Source organism: Microtus oregoni, unplaced genomic scaffold (assembly GCF_018167655.1).
Source record: "Microtus oregoni isolate MIOR12 unplaced genomic scaffold, Mior012 000015F_ref0000493, whole genome shotgun sequence".
Classification (NCBI taxonomy): Eukaryota; Metazoa; Chordata; class Mammalia; order Rodentia; family Cricetidae; genus Microtus; species Microtus oregoni.
The window spans coordinates 26,807,397-26,828,781 of NW_024543074.1; the positions used below are offsets into that span (position 1 = coordinate 26,807,397).

Here is a 21,385-nt window from a genome sequence, read left to right on the forward strand (position 1 = left end):
GTTATTGAATTTTTTTTATATTTGTGTATAGAGGAAAATCTAGTTTCAGCCACAAAGTGATAACTATGGATAAGCATACTCACATTAACCTCCTGAGATCCTTGCCTTTCTCTACATATCACAAAGACCTCCACCCTGGCGTTCAGGACATTCACTCTAGGCCATTAGGACTTTCCAAGAAGAGCTACAAGGAAGAGACAGAATCACTTCTTTTGTCCCTCCAATTTCTAGTCCACAATGGGGTTACGGGGGCAGGGCAGAAGAGAGGACTCTACTGGCTTTACTCTCCCTCTCCTCCAATGACGCTACTCCTGTTCTACCCAATATTTCATTTGGAGAAATACCAAAGCTGGATGGTTCACCACACCTGGTGCATTAGGTTTCTGTTTGCTGTGACAATACACCTGTCACAAGAACTTGAAGGAAGGAAGCGTGTACTTTGGTTCACAGTTAGAAGACACAGTCTATCACTGAAGGCACAGCAGCTAGAGGATGAGACAGCTGGACACACGACATCAGCAGCCAGGAAGCAAAGACAGACCAGTGCCTTTTCCTCTTCACTCCGTCTGAGGTCCCAGCCCGTGGAACGGTACTGCTCACAGTCAGCCTGGGTCTTCCCGCCCAACGAACCCAAGTTCTGGATCATGCCTACTTGACGCTCAATATTAACCATCATATCTGCCTTCCTTCGGGAGGCAGTTTACAGCACATGCAGTGGATCTGTTAGTGCTTAAAGTGGGCCTCAGCTGCAGGCTGAGTCCGTCATCAAGAATGTCTCCCAACACCACAGATTTTCTCCACAAATGCATTATGAGAAACACAACAGGGCCAAGCTTTTACAGCTGTTACAGTTGTTACCTTGTGTAGTAACAAGGAGCAGCGGGGCTGCTTCCCACCACCCGGCTAGCTTTATACCCAAAATAATTACCCGGAAACTGTATTCTTTTAAATACCGCTTGGCCCATTATATCTAGCCTTTTCTCGGCTAACTCTCGCACCTGGACTAGCCCATTTCTTATAATCTATGTAGCCCACGAGCTGGCTTACCAGGAATGATCTTAACCTGCATCTGCCTGGAATGGGAGAATCATGGCGACTCCTGACTCAGCTTCTTTCTCCCCACCTTCTGTTCTGTTTACTCCTCCCACCTATGTTTTAACCTATGAGGACCAAGCAGTTTCTTTATTGCTTAACCAATGAAATCAACAGATTGATATATGACACTCCCACATCAACCTTGGTCTTCTTTTCTGCCAAGCAGAGACAATAATCAAGTAGTAACAACATCAGAGGACTGAGGTGGACTGAGATAATGGACAGTGTAGCTCAAGTGCCCAGTAGGAATTCTTTCCTAAGGACATCCAGGTCACCTTCATGGACTGACTTACACACTTGTCTTGGCACAGCTTCTTACTAAGTCTCTGACATCCAGTCTCACACTGAAGAAAGTGACCTTTCAAATCACAGAAGCTTTCTTCCTTACCAAAGTGAGAGCGAGTTCATGGTGGTCTCAAGTCATCTGGCCACTTTGGAGACCCAGCGTTACCTGTCTCCTCTTGCACATCTAGTTGGGGCTTACAAGTGTTACCCAATGTTCCCAGGAAAGTCTATGAACTTGGCTCACATGGTTGCACAAGGACCAGTCACTGTAGCCATAGAGGTGGGCCATGTTATTGATGTAAGTAGAGGCCAAGGGTTCTACCTGATGATGGTGAGACTCACAGTACATGAAAATCCAGAAGAAATGAGGGGCTGTGATGACAGAAGCTGGGGGGACAGACATTGGCAACGGAACCAACAGCCACCACACCTCTCATTTTTTGGGTGAGAGACTGAGAACAAATCAACCTGGTCATCACACTCCCCATCACTCAAAAACCCCTCTACTCATCCTTGTTCAGCTCAACACACCCCACACCTGAGTCAATCAACACGCAATCAGAGCAACCAGCTCCTCCCCAGCCCTCCATGGGCTGCTTTGGATACACTGGATTCTAACATCCCCTGTTTCCTGAGTCTAAAAGAAAGCTGGGCCCTAAGGATTTTTGCAGCCTCAAGAAGAACCTTCAGTTCTTCCTCCCTGCTTCCCCGCTCTTGGGGCCACCATGAGAACCAAGGAGCTCTTGCTACTTTTAAGAAGAAAAACTGCATTCTGATGTGCAAACACGCTCGCATATTCATGCACTCAAAATCTAATTTTAGCTGCAAGAAGCTTCATTATAAGATGTTCACATAATTAAGCAGTTTTCTTCCCAGGGCCTGGGAGTCTGTCTATTCTTCTCTCTCATTTACACATCACTGAGATTATCAGAATGTGTTTTAGTTCTTTAAAATTATATATTTTGGTTTTTCCAAATTGATCCACAACAGGAGATAAAATCCATGAAAATTGCATGTTTTAAACACAGGTTTATGCCACTTCACAGCCTTGCTACTGGAGTTGGAATCTGTAGACGGTTAGGGCTTTGCTGTTCTCTTCTAATTGGGTCCCGATGCAGTTGTCACACGCCTGCTTTCCAGACAGATTGGCTTTTATGATTTGGCTAGTGGGCATAGGAGCATCCTCTCTAGTGAGCAGCTGAGAGTCATGGATGAGTCTAATGGACTTCTCTAAAAGGGTGGGCAGATGCTCCCTCCTAATGAAGCTGATTGGGTTGACCCGTGGAAGGTCAGCCGCCACCACAGGGCCTTTGCACTCATTTATCCACGCAACACAATGAGCCATATGAATTGGTAGTGCTCCAGCTGACAGGAGGCGAGGCCTTCGGGTACCTGGCAGCTGTGAACATATCACCCCAACTTCCCAGATAAACTCTCTGGAACTGCTATTCTCCCAGACTCCTGGGATGGCAGGGGAAGACCAGGGCATCATGCTTGGCTGCAGACCCTGCCAGGTCTCCCTCCACACTCTTCTAAGCCTACCTTTGGGGATCTATTGGGTGACCAGCAGGAGGCCACGAATCATCTCAGGAAGACTCTAGCTCTTTGCTCTCCAAAGTCTGACATCATGTCTGCTGTATATTTGAGACTCTGGGATGCCGGATTTTCCTGGCTTCCCTTCAAGATATCATGGATTCTCCTAGGGAACTGCCTCGATTGTTCTTTCAGATTGAGTGGTGGAGATATCCCAAGCCTGAATAGATTGCTGGAGACTCCAGCCTTCCCAGATTTATGCTGAACTGAGTGATCCTAAGAGAAGGCCAAGAATAGGTTCCTTAGAATTGGTCTTTGCATAGTGCCTTAAATATCCTGCATGCTCCATTTATGTGATTTCATAAAACTATTATTTCCTTTGAGTAATTCATTCCTCTACCCTGTCTTCAAACCCCCGAACTCTGCCTTCCATGCGATCAATTTTGCTGGCAAGGCTTTCCATTGAGTTTCTTATTTGATTTATTGACTTTTTTCATTTCCAGTTTAATTTCAGTTTGGACTTTCTTTAGAATTTCTACCTATTCATTGAATTCTACTTTCATATCCTAAATTTCATTCAGCTGTTTGTTCTCTTTCCACATTTCAGAGGCTTTATTCCCATTCTCTCTGAGTCCTATTTGAAGTTTTTGAACATGTTTATAGTAGTTCTTTTGAACTCTTTGTCTTGCTTTTTTTTCCCCTAAATAGTTCTCATGAGGGGTGCTTACGATGGGACTAGCAGTTCTTATTGGGCACAGGCTGTCTTCTTGTATTGCTTATGTTATGCCAGCGAGACATGGGCATCTGAAGTTAGTTTGAAGGGTGATTGCCTGCACGACTGAATAATGCTGAGCCCAATAGCCAGGGATTCTTAAACAAAAATTCTAGTGCCAGGTATGGGACACTTCCCTGAGTTGTTGGCCATTGTCTTCTTTGTTAAGGTTTCTATTGATGTAACAAAACACCATGACCAAAAGCAACTTGGGGAGGAAAGGGTTATTTCACCTTACAGCTTATTAAGTTCATCACTTAGGGAAGTGAGGACAGGAACCCAGAGCAACAACCAGGAGGTAGGAACTGAAGCAAAAGCTTCAGAGAAATGTTCCTTATTGTCTTGATCCTTGTGGCCTCCTCAGCCTGCCTTATTAAACTATTTAGGACCCTCTACCCAGAAATGGCACCACTCCCGATGGCCTGAGTCCACTAATGACAACCATTCATCAGGACAATGCACCGCAGAGTTGCCTGCAGGAAAATATGATTGGGGCATTTTCTCAATTTTGACCCTCTTTTCTAAAGTGACTTGAGTTTGTGTCAAGTTGACAAAAAAACTAACCAGGGCAGCCATGGAGGCCCCAGAGTCATGGGAAACCAAAACAACGTGGGTCATTCTTCTTGAATGGCCACCAGAACTAGTTGATAAGACACTATTGCTGTAGCTGAGCTGGCATCCTCTTCCCTGACGGCCAGCTTTCACAGTACTGAAAGGTGCAAGGCAAACTACTGGCAGGGGTGCTGGGAGAAAGACTTTGTCATAGTTAGCTCTCATTGTCAACTTGAACCTCCTGGGAAGAGGGAACTTTAACTGAGTTTTCCCCATAAGATTAGCTTATAGCCAGCCACATTCATGGGCATTTTCTTGATTGGTAATTGATGTGAGAGTGCTCAGGTCACGGTGGGTGGTGCTGCCCATAGGCAGGTGGTCCTGGGCTGTAAGGGAGGTAACTGAGCAAGTCCAGGAAAGCAAGTCAGTAGATGGCTTTACTCCTCACTACTGAACAATGGGATACTGATGGATTCTGGGCATGGGGCAGATACTGTCTTCCTCACTGATGCTGTGTCCTCACTGATGATGTTGTGCCCTCACTGATGATGCTGTGTCCTCACTGATGATGCTGTGTCCTCACTGATGATGCTGTGTCCTCACTGATGATGCTGTGTCCTCACTGATGTTGTGTCCTCACTGATGCTGTGTCCTCACTGATGATGCTGTGTCCTCACTGATGCTGTGTCCTCACTGATGATGCTGTGTCCTCACTGATGATGCTGTGTCCTCACTGATGTTGTGTCCTCACTGATGATGCTGTGTCCTCACTGATGTTGCTGTGTCCTCACTGATGATGCTGTGTCCTCACTGATGCTGTGTCCTCACTGATGATGCTGTGTCCTCACTGATGCTGTGTCCTCACTGATGTTGTGTCCTCACTGATGATGCTGTGTCCTCACTGATGTTGTGTCCTCACTGATGTTGTGTCCTCACTGATGATGCTGTGTCCTCACTGATTCTGTGTCCTCACTGATTCTGTGTCCTCACTGATGCTGTGTCCTCACTGATGTTGTGTACTCACTGATGATGCTATGCCCCAACAAATAGTTTCAAACCTGTGATTTCACAGATGGCCCCGATTAAACTTAGTGGGTTACAAAACAAAATAAAACGATATGGGTGTGGGAAGAGCACTTGTAGGCAGGAGGCAGGGTGTGATTAAAAAAGGATAAACTCTACAGGAAGGACTTGTAAACTTAGGAGCAGATATGCAGCTAGGGGAGGTGTTCTGTGGTACGTACTACCACCCTATATTCCCAGGTAAGAACACCAACCTAGCCAGGGAGCAGGTTGGGACCTTGCCATGACCATCCTCTCAAATGTCCACACTGCTTCTCCTTCTATAAGCTTTGCTTGGGTTGAGGGATGTCTCCCTGAGGGCATTCCAAGGGCAAGAAGTATGGCAGTGTTGTCCTCCTCTTTGAAGTCAGTTGAATCTGTAGATAGAGCTTGCAAAAACCTCCTTTGCTAGATTTGAGGATCAGGACTCTGCATTTTGGAAATCTGTCAGAGAGAGCCACACTAGAGTTGTTCTGCTAGTTTCTTGCTTTTTAAGGCAGTTGCTCCCCCTTGAAAGAGCCAACCATTCAGAAAATGTAATCACAGGGTCTTCTTCCATTCTGACTTAATCTGGTCATTCAGAGGCCCCTGCCTTCCCCTTCAGAGGCTACTGGTACCTGACCCAGGGCCACTGAGATCTTCCTCTTAGGACTTTAGAAGGCTCCCAGAAGCAGGCACCTCATTCTTGCCAGGGTTACCTCTCATGGAGAAGCCCTATGGAGTTTAGGCCCAACCTGTTCTTCACCCTTGCCAGGGCCCATCAATCCCCACCTCTTACTCCCTCTCTTGTTCCTTGCTCACAAACTGCATCCATTTCTGAGCACAAGACAGACAGCAAAGGTGACCTAACAAGGCTTGTGAGCATAAGCAGTTATTCTGGTCTCAGGCTGGCAGGCTAGGCTGAACACTAAAAGGCTATGAGAGCCAAGTCCATTTCTACGTCCCTCCTCCTACTGCAGAGGTAGAGGGACCGCCAAACCTCCGCACATGCACACATGCTGTCCCTCCTTTCCTAGCAGGGGCCATTCTCATTTAAAACCACCTCTAGACTGCTGTGAAGCATTCCCTGAAGATCCTGGGGATGTAGCTCACTTAGCCCTTCTGAAATCACATAACACATACTTTCCTCTGTGACTGGCTTCCCACACCCACTAGGACAATCCCACACTGGTGAGACTGGCAGGAAGGGGGTCACACTCATCATGGCCCCGTGAGTAGCACAGAGGGCAGAGTGGGGATGACTAAGGAAGACTATTTCTCTATCTTACTGTCTTTTGATGAAGACATGGACCAAGGATGGGGAACAAGGTTAGCTACAGAAATAAAGCCAGAAGTGTGGTAGAGGCAGTGTCATGGTAGCAGTGACAGGCAAAGTCAGAGTGAATGTGGTATCAGGGAGGGTTCTGCCACAGGGGGCGGGCAGAGGCTTTGTCGAGCCTCTTCAAGGATCACCTGGCACTCTGTGCTCTTTTGTGTAGCCCAGGCTAGCTTCAGATTCATGATACAAAGCTGATGATGAGCCTGAGGGCCTGAGTCTACTGCTTTCACCTCCAAAGTGCTCAGAAGGAAGGTGGATGTCTCTATACTTGGCTTGTATAGAATTTTCTGTGTGACTTCCATAGGGCATGGGCTTGCTAATATGAGGGGCAACTGCTCCTAGTGGTCCCTGAGGTGACATCTCACCTAGGGCCTCTTTTTCTCACCACAACCCCCTCCTGCTGGTATGTGGTCACCCTTGAGTCTGGAGGTCCCCTGTAGGCCAAGCCGCTATGCCAGCCTCTGACCCTCACTCCTTACAGACAGGGTTTGAAGATGCAGCTTCCCAAAACAGTTGGGTGGAGAAGCAAGTGGACTTAGATGCCCTGGTGTTGTTAGCTAAAAGAGGGTAACAGCACTGTGTTGAATAGCAGTGGCTGTTCTAAGGTCAGCATGTGTATGCTTGCAGGGGTGGGGGTGGGCAGCAGCAGGCCCCATGCTGCCAGTGTTGCCAGTCCCCATCCATAGAGAAGAGAGAGGCAGAGACACAGTGGTTTGCAGTGCCAGGATGTCACAGCACACACATTTATGGGATGTCAGACACGCAGCCAGGGTCACACAGTACCCATCAGCAACACTCTGTGTACCTCCATCCCCCCAGTTCCCACTGTACTGCCTGGAGCAATACCACCAGCCCAGTATGGTATTCCAGAGCCAAAAGCCCCAAAAGTCCAGTTTGTGCCCAGCTGGACCCAGGAAGCCAAAGGCCTCCCGTAGCCTTGAGTGTGTGCACGTGTGTCTATATGAGGCAGACAGTCAGTCTCTGTAAGCATACACCCTGGCACCTGTACGTATGTGTCCACATCTGGCTGTGTTTGCAAAGCTGGGAGTGTCTAGTCCACCCTACTCAATTGGCTTAGGCACATAAAGATGGGCACTGTGAGTGGTGGATGATGTCTAAGTGTGTCTGATGATGTGCAAGGAGTGTCCTGTGATGCACATCTGTCTGGGCAGGCTTGGTGGATCCCCTGCTCATGAAGTTGCACCCGCGAGAACACCTTGCTGACTGTGTGCCAGCAGCCATGCAGCCCAGGGGTCCACAGATCAGTGCACTAGAGCAGTGTTCAGCCCGTTAGTCCAGCTGCATCTCAGCAGGACCAGGTAGCCAGGGTGGGCCTATCATCTGGGCACATACTCCCTGGGCAGGCCAGCCCAGTTGTGGTCACGCAAAGCCTGGTCCACTGTCCGGATATAGCCATTGATCAGGTCCTTCATCTCAGGGGTGAAGGGCTCCGGGTCATGAGGGCGCCGGCCACGTCGCCTGAAGCTGCCCTCTTTGTTGTTCTCCACACAGAGAAGCCGTTCCTCGCTCACAGAGACGTTGAGGAAGGTCACCATCTCCCGCAGCGTGGGCACCAGACTGCGCCTCAGCTCTTCATAGTGCACGACCAGCAGCCGCTTCCCGTACTTGAGCCAATCTAGGACATGCGAGGACCACCAGGAGGCATAGCTATTCACAAAGTCTGGCCACTCTGAAACAGGGAGAGAAGTAATGAAGTCAGGGTTGCCTCCTGGGGCTGCTGGCTCTGAAGGGCCTGTCGAGGAGAAGGTGCTGCCTGTTTTTGACCTCTCGACCTGAGGCTGATCCGCTTGGGTGTCCAGTGTGAATGAAGGGTTCCTGTCAAGTTCAACTTGGCAGAGGCCTAGGTCTGCCTGAAAGACAGTGATTTTGGGTACCAATTTAAGACAGATATAGCCTGCCATGTCTCAAGCGAAAGCTGGCCCTCTCCTGTGTGCTGTGAGTTCTTTGACCTTTGGGACTATCCTGGACAAGGAGGAGTGGTGCTGGCGCCGTAGCATCTCCACCCAATGCTGCCCTGGGTAGCACAGGTTCAGCTGGTGCTGGCCCTGCTAGCATCTCCACCCAATGCTGCCCTGGGTAGCACAGGTTCAGCTGGTGCTGGCCCTGTAGCATCTCCACCCATGCTGCCCTGGGTAGTTTTGCTCATGACTTAACTGACATCGTCACCTCCAGATGTGCACCTCCATCAAATATCATCATAATGGAGACTAGGGTTCAGTCTATGATTGGAGGGGTCAAAGACCAGACCACAGTTCTTCAAGGGCAGGATCTTCAGCCAGGGCCTGGCAAATGGTAGAATTTCAGGAGCTGAGGTCAAAAGGATCACTTCTTAAAGAGAGTGTTCATGCCATATCAGGAAACGAGGGTGTTATGACCGAATGTCTGCATTTCTGTACCTGAATATGATAGTGTGTATAAAAGAGGCTTTTGGAAGACAATCTAGGTTAGATGAGGTCATAAGAGTGTGGCCCTTGAGATGGGATTCGTGTCCCTACAAGAAGAGGGTCTCTGCCATATGGCCGTGGAGTACTGTCTGAAACCTGGGAGAAGGGCCTCACTGGACATGAAGAATAAAGAACTGTTATTTAAGTCCCCATCTCCACTGTATTGCTATGGTTGTCCAAGCTGACTCGGAAGCAGGATTAAGACCCAGCCCTGCCCACCATCATCCTGGTACCCTGGACAAATCAAGTTACCCTCTGGGCTCATCTGGAGAGTTACTTGGACAAACCATAGAAAAGTCAGTGGGGGCAGCTTAGGAAGGACGATCATGCTAAACCCTGGACACAGACCAGGTGTGCACACTCTCTTCCTACTTCTGAATGGCAGGTGAACATGGCTTCCTGATTCAGGCTGAGGGGCAGACAGGGACATGTGTGCCTAGGGCTGTCTCAGCTCTATGCAACTCCTAGGTCTATGTGACCTCACCACCCACCACTGGGGGTGGATAGAGGAGGATTTTGGCTTGCCATCGGCATGGCAGTGTGGACAGAGCAAGCTTGGGGAAGATGGGGAGAAATGAGTGCGACCAGGCCTTCCCACAGCCAGGAACATGTATTCTGACCTTGCACCACCCTGGTACACCTGTCAGTCCCCTGCCCAGGCCATCCATCCCTCACCTTTGCTCTTCCAGTTGCGGTCAGGGGCATAGCCCAGGTGTCCAGCGCATTTCCTATTAAATTCAGCAACTAGAGATCTGTAGGGGTTCCGGATCAGGAGAATGGCGGAGTCAAACATCTCGATCTCCCTCCGGCCACTCTCATGTGTCTTCACACAGATGGTGCGCCGGCTACGCCAATGGTCTTTCTCACCCTTGAACCCTGCTCAGGAGGAATCAGAGGACCTCTGTGGAGGAAGGTATCCTCACCCTCACTTGGGGTGATCCCACTTCCACAATAACACAAGGACTGATGAGAGGGTACTGGGGGTTCTATGAATGGGGGCAGGAGAGGCCTTCACAGGAGTGACTGTTGTCTCAGGGAAAGTATGAACAGGAGGTGTCTACCAGTAGGGAAGAGGATGCTCACATCGGCATGAGGCAAATTACCTTCTGCAGTCCCCAGGGTCTGATTATAGATACAAATGTTGGACTTTCCAGGGAGATAATTCCAGAGGAGCATTACAAAGAATTTTGGCTCAGACGAAGACAGAGGCTCAGAGTGGGTATGTGACCTACACAGTGTCACACAGCATCCTGACAACTGTGCCAGAGCTCTGTCTCTGAGCCCTTGAGTGTTCCTGTGAAGCCCCTGTCTTCTAGCCACCTCTCCAGGAGAGACAAGGCAGCCATCATGGGCCAGTGACTGTAAACAACAGGAGCCTCCCTATGACCTTATGCCATAGCCGATCACAGCTCCCTGGACTACCACAAGAGTAAAGATTCTCTATTACAGGATCCAGGGCAAGTCTGGAAAAGGCCTCACCCACAGCATTTGAGGACTTATAACCCTACTCCCATGAATGGAGGGTTGTCCCCCAGACCAATATCTCTGCTACCCACACCTTCCCTTGGATCCTTGGTGAAGCACTGTACACTTAGAATCTCAGTGACAGCTGACTGAGAGGAAAGATCAGACTGGACTCATTGGTCCCCAGAGTCACAAGATTCCACAAAGCTCTCGTGGCTCCTTGTGTTGGACTTTGGATCAGTTGGTGGCTAGTGCTATAATTTGATAAGATTGGACTCAGCTAGGAAACAAGTCTCTGGGCACATGCGTGAAGGATATGGCACTGGCATGTCCATGGGGGACAATCTTGATTGGGTTAATTGAAGGAGCCAGACCTACCCCAAAGGAAAGTGACAACCTTGCCCTGAAGCAGGTCCTGTACCACAGAAGAGGAGGAAGCTGGCTGAGTATAAGCATCCATTGCTTTTCTTTTTACTGACTGCAGACACAACCACCTCAGTCTTCTGCTCCCTTGACTTCCCCAATGGACTCCATCTCAAACTGTGATCCAAATAAACCCACCCTTACTTGAGTTGCTTCCGTCTGCATTATTTTGTCACAGCAACAGGAAGAATAAATATGACAGCAATCAAGGAACAAGAGCGGACCCCAACTTTAAGGCTGTGGACCATTAGGTGATATGGTCCAAGTGTGGAGCACAGGGGCTTAAGGGAGCAGAGCAGGAGAACCCACAAAGTGGGATGCTCTGGAGGCTTTCTGGATGATGCCCAGGGTCTCTGGACCATAGGTCAGGATACCCAGCTCAGAGAACAGGCTCCTTAAATCTCCATAAACTTGTTTTGGGGTTTTGAAAACACAGAAGCCTCCCTTCAGTAGTGGTTGCAAAGCATCCATATCTACGGTGGCATCAGCGCTTTCCTGGTACCTGGAAAATGTTAACTCTCAAACCCAGAACTGGAGGTTACCCACCAAAGCTGGCTAATGTCATGGGTCAAACACCAGAAGCATTTGCCTTGATTGATTTTTATCAAACAGGCTAGGATGCCATTAAGAGGAAGATTCAAACTATAGCCAAATGAGTGCTAGACCATGCCTGAGAGCCCACAGCCCAGGTGCCTCTTGGCAGCCCTGAAGCTGGCATTCCACTCTTTGGCCACTCATCTACATGTGAATCCAGGCAGCTGGTACAGGCCTCCTAGGCAAATATTGTAGGTCACTACAGCCTCGGCACAGGGGTCAGTGAATGAAAGCAGGGCCGTGTGTTTATCTGGCAACTGTCTCCCGCATCTGTAGGTGCCCTTAGCCTCTCAGGGAAGATGGGCTAGGCTACACATGCACAACCACTTTAAGAACTCACTGCCAAGCACACTAGGTTGTTTGGTTTCTGACAGTATCAGCTCTTTTTGCAATCCAAACTCTGGTACAGAAGCCCAGAGCAAATGCTGCACCCCGTGACAACTGAGGAATACATTTTGCCAAATTTAGACACCACTTGACTTGTCTGAGGGTCTGCGTTCTTGAGCAGCTCACAAACTTGAGCGGGTTAATTTATTCAGCGTAATGAGACCGCTTAGTTTTACAGGGGAAAGATTAGAAATCATAAAGTTCTTGAGCATTTCTGGACTTTTTTTTTTTAAATGGCATTTCGAAGAGTTACCATTTGCCAGGAAAAAAGAGGAATGGGCAGATTAATTTTCACCCTTAATCCCTTACTGTCTGGGGAGCAATGGAGAAATTCCAGTGCTCTGAGGAGGGCTGGTCTGTGAGGGGACCGTTTGGGGCTGCCTCTTCTTCCCCAGCACCCCTGGCTTACCCTTGTTGTACAGAGTTCCATCGAAGTAGTAGCTTCCTGTGTAGAAGCCAGTGGCGTGCTCGATCAGGTGTCTTGCCCATGTGTTCCCAGCTCCAGGGAAGCTTGACAGAGCCACAAACACTTTAGACTTGTTGGGCAGGAACCTCCTGTCTGTGCACCGGGTGTCTGAAAGCCCAGAAGTCACCAAGGAGTCACTCACCTGCACTGTGATCTCAGAGCTGTTGCTGAAGCCCTCTGGACAGGGACTGGTGATTAAGCAATTTGTTACCTGTACCTTGAGTGATATGATAAAGCCTCCCATCCCTCGTGGCTGGGAGTTGAGTGTTCTAGGGACACTCACCCCACTCTAGCTCTTTGGGACAGCCAAAGTATCCTGGCATAACACCGAGAACTCCAGATTCTGCTAGGGGAGATGGACAGAACTATGGACCCACTGCAGCGCAATGAACTGAAGATGGGCTGATCTCAGGCCAACAGCTGTGCTTCTTATGGTCTCTCCCCAGGGCTGCTGGAAGACATACAAGTCACTAGGGGGCAATCCCTGGAGGCACTGGACAACAGCGGGGATGCTTCTCTCTACGAGCTAGTCTTCCCCATCAGTCCCTGGGATCAACAGAGCCCAACTGTGATGATGCTCACCCTAGGGGACTGCAAGCACATGGAGGCTTCTGAGACCTAAGTGCCCTTCCTGTGCCTCTGAGTCTTGCATTATTCCCCTTTTCATTGCTCTTCCTCTCTGCCTCTTATACTACCATCTCCAATAGCTCATATTTTCAAAAGAAGCCTGGCCTCACCCGACCTTTCCTCTCCCTTATCTACTGAGAAGAGATACAGGGAACTCTACATAACTTGTACCCTGTTTTGTGGCTTTATAGTTAGGCATACCTAGTCTTTCTAGCCTTGGGAGCACTTTGGGCCCAGACCAGTAGTTCTCAACCCTTTGCGGTTAGAATGACCCTTTCATAGGTGTCACCTAAGACTGCCAGAAATATCAAATATTTACATTAAAATTTATAACAGTTGCAAAATTACAGTTATGAAGCAGCAACGAAAATAATGTCATGGTTGGGGATCACCACAGCTGTACTAAAGGGTCACAGCATTAGGAAGGTTGAGAATCACTGCTCCAGACCAATGCCACAGTCCAGGAGGGTATGCAGAGCTCACCTTGTACAGGTGTCTGGTAAACCTCACAGTAGCCAGGTAGCTCCTGAGCCTCAGGGGCCTGGCTGCACAGTGTTCCATCCACAGCATCCCGCAGGCTGAATTGAGGGGTAGGGTAGGTACAATAGCAGTCCCAGCCCCGGAGGATGGCCAGAGGAAACTCCTGTAGGGAAGAAGAGGAGGAGCGTGAGGCCAGGGAGGGAGTGGCTTGTACTTGCGGTTCAGGTGTTAGCTGCACTCTGTGGAGGTGCTACCACTCACACAGGCTCAGCAGGGATGACCACCAGGCTCTGTGTTTAAACCAGAGGTAGCCACAGAAGTGAGATATGACTTCTGCCCTGCAGGAGCTCAGAGCGAACGGGTGACAACTGTCACCACACTGCGTGAGCGTCTGGGCACAGGCGAACAAAGGCCAGAACGCTGGGCGGTCCTGGAACAGGGTCCAGGCTGTGGCTGGCATCTGGCAGGAGTGGTAGAATGAGGACACCAGGGAAGACATCCACATAAGTGAAGCTGTGGGGACAGGAAGCCAGCTCTGCTGACACGGGCAGCTTGGGATGTGGAGCGCCGTATTGTTAGACAACAGACCCTTGGCTAGTTATGCTCCCCCTGGAAATGGACAAAAGCCAACCCTTGGCCTAGAGAGGTCTCACAGCAGAATGGGGACAGATCCTATAGTCTTTTCTCCAAAGACTGAAGAGTAGAGAAACACAAATCCTGTTCCTTCCTGACATGCTCTGATGATGGATGGGACCTTTCTGAGAATGGAAAGTCCCCACCAGACAGAGACTGGACACAGCTATTTCTGAGGACTCAGCCAGCTTTCAAGTGGGCTTTTGTTCTGCTTTGGAGTGTCCACATCACACAGCATGAAAGAGAATCCTGAAGGCCTGGATGTGAAATCTGGCTCACGTGTACAACAATGGGTAAGATGCTCAACCACTCAGACTCTCACCATTGATAAAAGACAATAAAATAGACCCTGTAGGCTGATGGCTAGATGAGCTGGGGCCCAGTGGTTATTCCTGACCACCCAGTAGGCATTTCACATAGGAACGGGACATGTTTGGTTTCCTTACCCTTCTGAGTGTCTGCCACAGTTCATTCAAGAAACGCATTCAGTCACCTCCCCAACACATGCCTGTGAGCATCCACTACATGCCGGGCAGTAGGTGGGACATTCAGCCCCACCCCCATGTCTCCCAGGGGCACAGCAGGCCTCTTAGGCCCAGAGCCTGTGTGACAGATGGAGGCAGTGGGTGGAGGATGGTGTTTGTTGCGAAGGGAGCCACTGCACAAACCTTTTTATTTTTTGCCCTCAGCAAGAAATCTCATAAATAAATAAGGAAAATCAATAGCGTTTTCTGTGCATGGCTTGGTAAAGCCGAGGAGCTATGCACTCATGTTAGACAAGAGATAGTGTCGCAGCCAGGGGAGGCGAAGCGGAGCCTGGGGGACACAGCCAGAAAGAAATGCTAATCACTGACTCCCAGGGCACTGTGGAGCCTCTCCTCTGAGCCCAGAAATCCCGGTCCCTCACCTCCCCGTTCCTCTTCATGCTAGGATGGCGCTGTGCTCACCGACACAAGGGACTGACAGGTCCCACTGTGTCTTTAAGTAGATTCCATACAGGGGCCCCACACTGCTTTACAAATAAGCCCCCCATTGGTAGCCTGACTAGGGACATTCCTGGAAGTCAGTCCCCATGGATGTGAACTGGTGAAAAGTGGTGTACGGCCCCTGCAATTTCACCCCCTTCCTTCACCATACCAGCATCCTGCCTTGTCCTTCAGTAGAACCTTCACCCCAACGGGGGCTTCCAGGCCCCTGTGTTACCCTTAGGGAGCACACAGTGGCTTGGCGGTGCCTTGCTCATTCCCGCACAGCCTGTGATGGTAGATTTTCAGAGTGGACCTTATTTAGAAACAATTCTCCATAGAGTTAGTCAAAATAAAGCCGTCAGGTTGGGATGGCCCTTCATTGTGACTGGTGATCTCACAGGAAGAGCAGGCCAATGTAAGCATCCAACAACCCTGGGAGATACAGGTCAAGGAAAGAGGCTTTAGGAGAAACCAAGGCTGCTGGTACCTCCAAGTTATGATTCCAGCTTTAGCCTCCAGAGGTATGTGAAGATTAATATCCGCTGTTTAATCTGCCCAGTCCGTGGTGCTGAGGCAGCAGCCTGAGTCAGCTAAGACACCAGCTCTCTCTGTTCCTTGGCTACTGAGCCAGGCTCCCACCCCAGGGCCTTTGCACCTGTTAACTTCAACGGCCTGGAATGTTCCTCCCCACACACCACTCTCTCTTTCTTCCAGCCCCCATCTCAGTGAGGCCTCCTCTGTCCACCCCTTTCCAAACTGAGTGCTCTCCCACCTCCTTCTCTGCTGTGTGTGCATACTGCTTGTTAAGTTCCTGATGAAGTGCTCTGACCCCACATCTAGCACTTGGCCAGCTCGGACGAACACACATCGAGATAGGCAGCACTTCCATCCACCGAGAGGTCCCACTGTCCTTTCTCCTACATCTCTCCCTGCCTCAACCTAAGCCACCGCCATCCTGCTTTCGATCACTGTGAATCAGCAGCATCCATTCTAGAGTGTCACATAAATAGAATCGCCGAGTGTGTGTTTTTGTGAGCGTGGCTTCTTTCATTCAGAAAACCATTTGTTTAATCCGTCCCCACCGCTTCACACATCGGCAGCTTGTTCCTTCTTACTGTCACATAGAATTCCACGTGTGGCTGGACCGTGCGTTGACCAACTCACTTTTTGATGGCTGTCCGGGCTGTTTCCAGCCACTGTGAACAGAGTGGCTTTGAGACATCTAAGGATGAATGTCTCCTGGGTAAACTCCCATGGACTTCCCCGCCTTTCTCTTCACCGCTGCACTCACCACCGCGCAGCATACCCTAGGTTTTATTTCTTCTCCTGGTTTGTTGTCTTGCCCTGCTCACAAGGATATAAACAGGGAAGGGATTTCTGTGTCTTGTGTGTCGCCACACCCTCAGGGTCTAAAACAGTCTTCTAATGTGTGACAGATTTTTAGTAAGTGTTTGATGAATGAACAAACGAATGAATGAATGAATGAATGAATGAACATCCTTTTTAGATTCCAGCACCATCAAAACCTATTGACAACGAACCATGCCATATTCCTGCTAGCTAAGGTCAAGAGCATCAAAGGCTGTAAGGGAGGGGAAAGCAGTTACCTCAGAGTCAGCCATCCCACCCCTAGGGCCCTGCTATCTTGGGATCCCTGCTGAGGCCAACAGTGTCCCCAGCCTGTGCTCTGCTGAGGCTGGAGGGCTCCTAGCTCTCCCCATTGGCACTGATGCTGCTGAGGTCGAGCCTTCCATTCTCATATCCCAGGGCTGCCCACTTCATGAGCATGTCACTGCCCCCACCAGTGACCCAAACCCTTTTGCCTCCCTGAGTGGATTAAACTGTCAAGTTTCTGGGTGTTTGCAGAGCGACGGGAGAGCTGCACATAGTAATACAGTTTTATTTACAACATAACTGCCTCAGCGACATCACTGGATCCTGAAAACACAGAACAATTTTCAGTCCCGTGGGATTTCGAGGACACGATTTCCATAAAAATTAAATATTGATGAATCTTATCTCTCTTCCAACTTTCAGCTCTCCCATGCCCCTGCCCCCACTCCAACCTTCAGCAAGGAAAAAAAAAGACAGAAGGAAAGGGGGGGGGGTAGGGAACAAGCTGAAAAAAGCCAGGCAGAAAAAGCAAACAGAAAGCCTGAGCATGGCATGGGGTTGTTGGGATCCAGCAGAGAGGGAGGAGAGGCAGTTAGGTCGGTGTCCTGGGGCAGGATGGATGCACAGCATAGTAGTCTTGATCCTGCACCTGCCTGGGATGGAGACTTGGGCAGGATGGGACTAAGCCTGACCCAGGAGAAGGCATCAGGCAAGGGCCAGGTCTTGAGATAGAGGGTAAGGCTCTATGTCTCTCCGGGAGCCATGAGCAAAGGTCTGGGCTGTGGCTGTGGATATCTCCATTCATGGGAGTGGGATCTAGGGGTGAAATGAGCTCCAAGTGCCTTCCAGAAAGTACCCAAGAGCTAGGATGGTGGGGATGCGGGTGTGGCTCAAAGAATGGTGCTAGAGGCTCCACCTGCAAGACCAGCAGCACCCACTCAGTGTAAAGCTCTCCATGCAGGCCTTTTGCACACATCCAGCCTCAAGATGCCAGAGTTCATGCTAAACATCCATCCCACGGGTACAAGAAAAGTCCAAACATGATGGCTTGGGGAAACCTATGGGTATCAGTAGGCTTGTCATGGCTTTGAGAAGACCCAAGTCCATGGGTAATAGGCAAACTAGACCAACTTCCCAGAGAATATCTTTCATGAAAGCCAAACACTGTAAGAGAGAAGAACTGGCAAAGACACACCCAACCACCAACAGCCCAGAAACCTGGCATCCAACCATCAGGGCAAGAGCCAGCTCCTTCTGAGGCAGCTTCTCAAACATGTCCCATGAGTGAAGGACTCAGAGGACTCAGAGAAACAATCATCGCCTGGACAATGAGCTACTCGGGAAGCACAAAACGTAAGTCGTGACATCACTGGGTCTGTGCCTACAAGGCGTTCTCCCTCCATGCAGCACAAAAGGTGGAGGATGGGAGTGACAGGACCAGAAAAATAGCAGGCAGGGACTAGGACTCGAACCATCACAAGTTCAAGCCCTTCTCAGGACCAACTTGAGAAAGACAAGACACAGTCAGAAAAACATATCCAAAGTTTGTTATGTACTTCCATGTGTACATATGAAACCACAAATCCTTAGCTCCCTTGTTAACGCGGCTCAAGGAAATAATTATGAATGTGCTCGCAGGCTAGAAAAGAAAGCAAAGAGTACAAAAGAAATAAGGAAGTAGACCTGAGATAGGTCCATTAGTGAAGTGCTTGCCCTACAAGCATGGGGGCCTGAGTTCCAGAACCCACATTAAAAAGGGCAGATGTGGTGGTGCATACTTGGGATTCCAGAGCTGGGGAGGTAGAGTCAGGTTGATTTCTGGGGCTTGCAGGCCATCAACCCAGCCTACTTAGTGAGCTCCAGGCTAGTGAGAGACTCCTACCTAAATAAAACCCAAAGTGGATGGCTTTTGAGGGATGATACCCAAGGTTGTCATCTGGCCATCACATGCATATGGACCTGTGAGCTCTTGCACATGCGTGCTTGCCCGTGTGTGTGAACACACACACACATCCATGCTTGTGTGCACATACACACATACATATGCATAAAAGAAAGAAGGAGAAAATGGAGCGAGAGAGGGGGAGAAATGAGAAAGAGAAAGAAGGGAAGCAGACAGAGGGGAGGGTAGAGAAAGAGAGGGGAGGGAGCAGAGGGAAGGGGGGGAGGGTGGAAAGTCATACATCTACAAAAATCACAGCACGGCAACAGAAATGTCCAGGTCATAGTAAAGAAGAGGATGAATGTAAGACACAACAGCCCAATGTTTACATTAGAAAAGAAAGCTCTTGCACATGTACCTAGGATAAGGTCAAAAGGCTGATATGCTTTTAGCTCTTATTTTTTTTCTGATGCATTAAGCTTATAGGTAAGTTTTATTTCTACTTTTGCACCTTCAAATTTTCTATAACAGCTACCTTTCTACCTTTGCAACCCCCTAAAACAATGAGTACACGCACAGTTCAATATCGCAGGTTCTGTGTGGGCTTTTAAATGACTCTTCTATGTGCTGTCCCAGGGATGCAACCAAGGTCTTACAAAGCAAAACAAGAGCTCAGGGATCCCCATCCACGGACCTTGCTCTTTTGAGATCAAGTCTTACTGTGCAACCCAGGCTAGCCTCAAACTCACGGTCATCCAGTCCCTATGCCTCCTGAGTGCTAGGATGGCAGGTGTGTGCCACTGTGTCTGGTCTAAACACTGGTCCTGAGCTGCTCTTGGAAAGCACATACACGGCCCAACGAAAGAAAACCCTGCTGTGTCAAGGATCACTGATCTCAGACTCCCACAGACTCCACCTTAGGCAAAGACGGTTGCTGGGGGTCTCCCTGGGGTGGGACTCTCCCATCTACTGGGGCTCAGGGGGATTTAGTCAGAGCAGGTAAACTGGGGGAAAACACAGGCTCAGGGTCATGCTTCCCTTTCCAGTTCCAGAGGCAATATGACCGGGAGGGGGGTGGGGGGCAGTCACACTTTATTAACCTGCTTGCGGATGGTGTCAGACTTCACAGTTTCCCATTTTAGAGTCCTCACTCCCACAACAGTCTCTGCTCTTGCACACAAATATCAGTCTTTAAATTAATCACCATAGATGGAACCAGCGCAATGAAAGTATCTAACCCGCCACCCCAGCTGCTTCCCACCTTGCATGGAAGAAACGAGGCATCGGGATCTCAAGGTGACTGAAAGGAGCAAGCTTCCTTTTATCTCCAAAAAAATCAGAAATTAGACAAGAACATTTTAGAGGGCTTTTAAAATGCATTTTTCTTTTTGGTGGGTGGGTGGGGCAACTGGAGAGATGTTTGGGTGGTTTAGAGCCCTTGTGGCTGTCCTGGAGGCCCCAAGTTCAGTTCCCAGCTTCCATGTTGGGTGGCTCACAACTGTCCAGCAGGGGATCTGATGCCCTCTTCTGGCTGCTGCAGGCACTGCAATCACTGTACATATCTCACATACTCTTAAAAAAATACATTTTTTTTTCCTCCTGTGGCATAGCCACCAGTATGCTATTGTAAACAACCCTTCACCCAGGATCCTGTAAACAACCCAAATGAAATTCCCATTAACATTAATAAAGATGTGAAAACACACAAGACACTGGGTGGGAAGAGAAAAGGAGTCAACAGAAAGAGGAGGGAAACAGGAGAAGGTGATGGGATGGGTGCCCACAATAAAAATACACTATGTGTACTGTGAAAATGCCAGAGTGGAATCCATTATTATATATAATTAACATTGCTAGTGAAAACAGATCATTAGAGGCTGGATTTTGCTCCCAGATGTTCTTTATTGCTCAGTTACCTTCCCGGAGCTTCTTAAATCTGTGCTATCTACCTAGTCCCAACTAGAGATCCTTCAGCAGGTAGCTCAGAAGTGCTGCAGGGAGGGGGTGCTCTATCTCCTGCTTCTAAGCACCGCTTCTCACATCTGCTGCCCTAGGCTCATACCCTCAGGCTTAGCTCTGCCCCACTGAACACCCTGCTGGGAGCACCGCCCAGGCCCCTCCCCCCATGGCTGGACACATTTTCGATGTCTGTACTGCAGTATGGGTCTGGCCATTCCCACTGCATGTGGCATCTGAGCTGATTTTCTGGCCCAGTGCAGACGTGATGAGGCTGGCGCTGGTCAGTCCTGCCGTGCCACTGGCCTTTGTAGGGGAGGAAGTACTTGGACTGGGGACAGGAAAGTACAGCCAAGCATTCCATCGCTGTTGTCCCACCATGCACTCTCTCTGGACAGGAAGGAAGTCAGGAAGGAATCCACTCCCTGCAGAGGCCACAGGCAGGTCAACTTCAAGTGCATTCCCCACCCCAGGCCTTCATGCAGAAAGTGGAATTCAGTGCCATGGGAAAGGCAGGGCAACATATTCAAGTTGGCTCTCTAGGGCTGTGGGTCTCACCTCCACAGATCTTGGCCAATGTCCGGAGTTTGAGTTGTGACCCCTGAGGGGAGAGTTCCTGTTGGCACCCCATGGGTAGAATCTGGGGTCCTTGCTAAAATATCCTACAATTTTCCTGAAACAATGAACTCTCCAACCTTCAAGGTCCAGTCCAAGGCCGAGACCTTGTTGAGGGGCAAAGGCAAACCCAGAAATCTGCAAGCTGAGGCCTTGAGTTCCATTATACCAGTGAGTGAGGGGAAGACAAGGGA

At 49.4% G+C, this 21,385-nt stretch overlaps 1 protein-coding gene across 9 annotated transcripts in view; it reads right to left on the reverse strand.

Moving 5' to 3' along the window:
• Positions 1 to 7,329: 7,329 nt before the first annotated feature.
• The window catches only part of Wscd1 (WSC domain containing 1), a 39,812-nt gene continuing 25,756 nt past the window's right edge, over positions 7,330 to 21,385 (reverse strand). For 8 of the 9 annotated variants that reach the window (XM_041665588.1, XM_041665590.1, XM_041665589.1 and 5 more), the window contains 4 exons: positions 13,527 to 13,686; positions 12,360 to 12,524; positions 9,758 to 9,958; positions 7,330 to 8,307 (listed from right to left, as the gene is read on the reverse strand). In XM_041665588.1, coding sequence (XP_041521522.1) covers positions 7,955 to 8,307; positions 9,758 to 9,958; positions 12,360 to 12,524; positions 13,527 to 13,686 — 879 coding nt within the window. In that variant the 3' untranslated portion in view covers positions 7,330 to 7,954. Of the gene's footprint in view, positions 8,308 to 8,357; positions 8,946 to 9,757; positions 9,959 to 12,359; positions 12,525 to 13,526; positions 13,687 to 21,385 lie in introns of those variants that run through there. The other variant, XM_041665592.1, reaches the window with a different exon arrangement.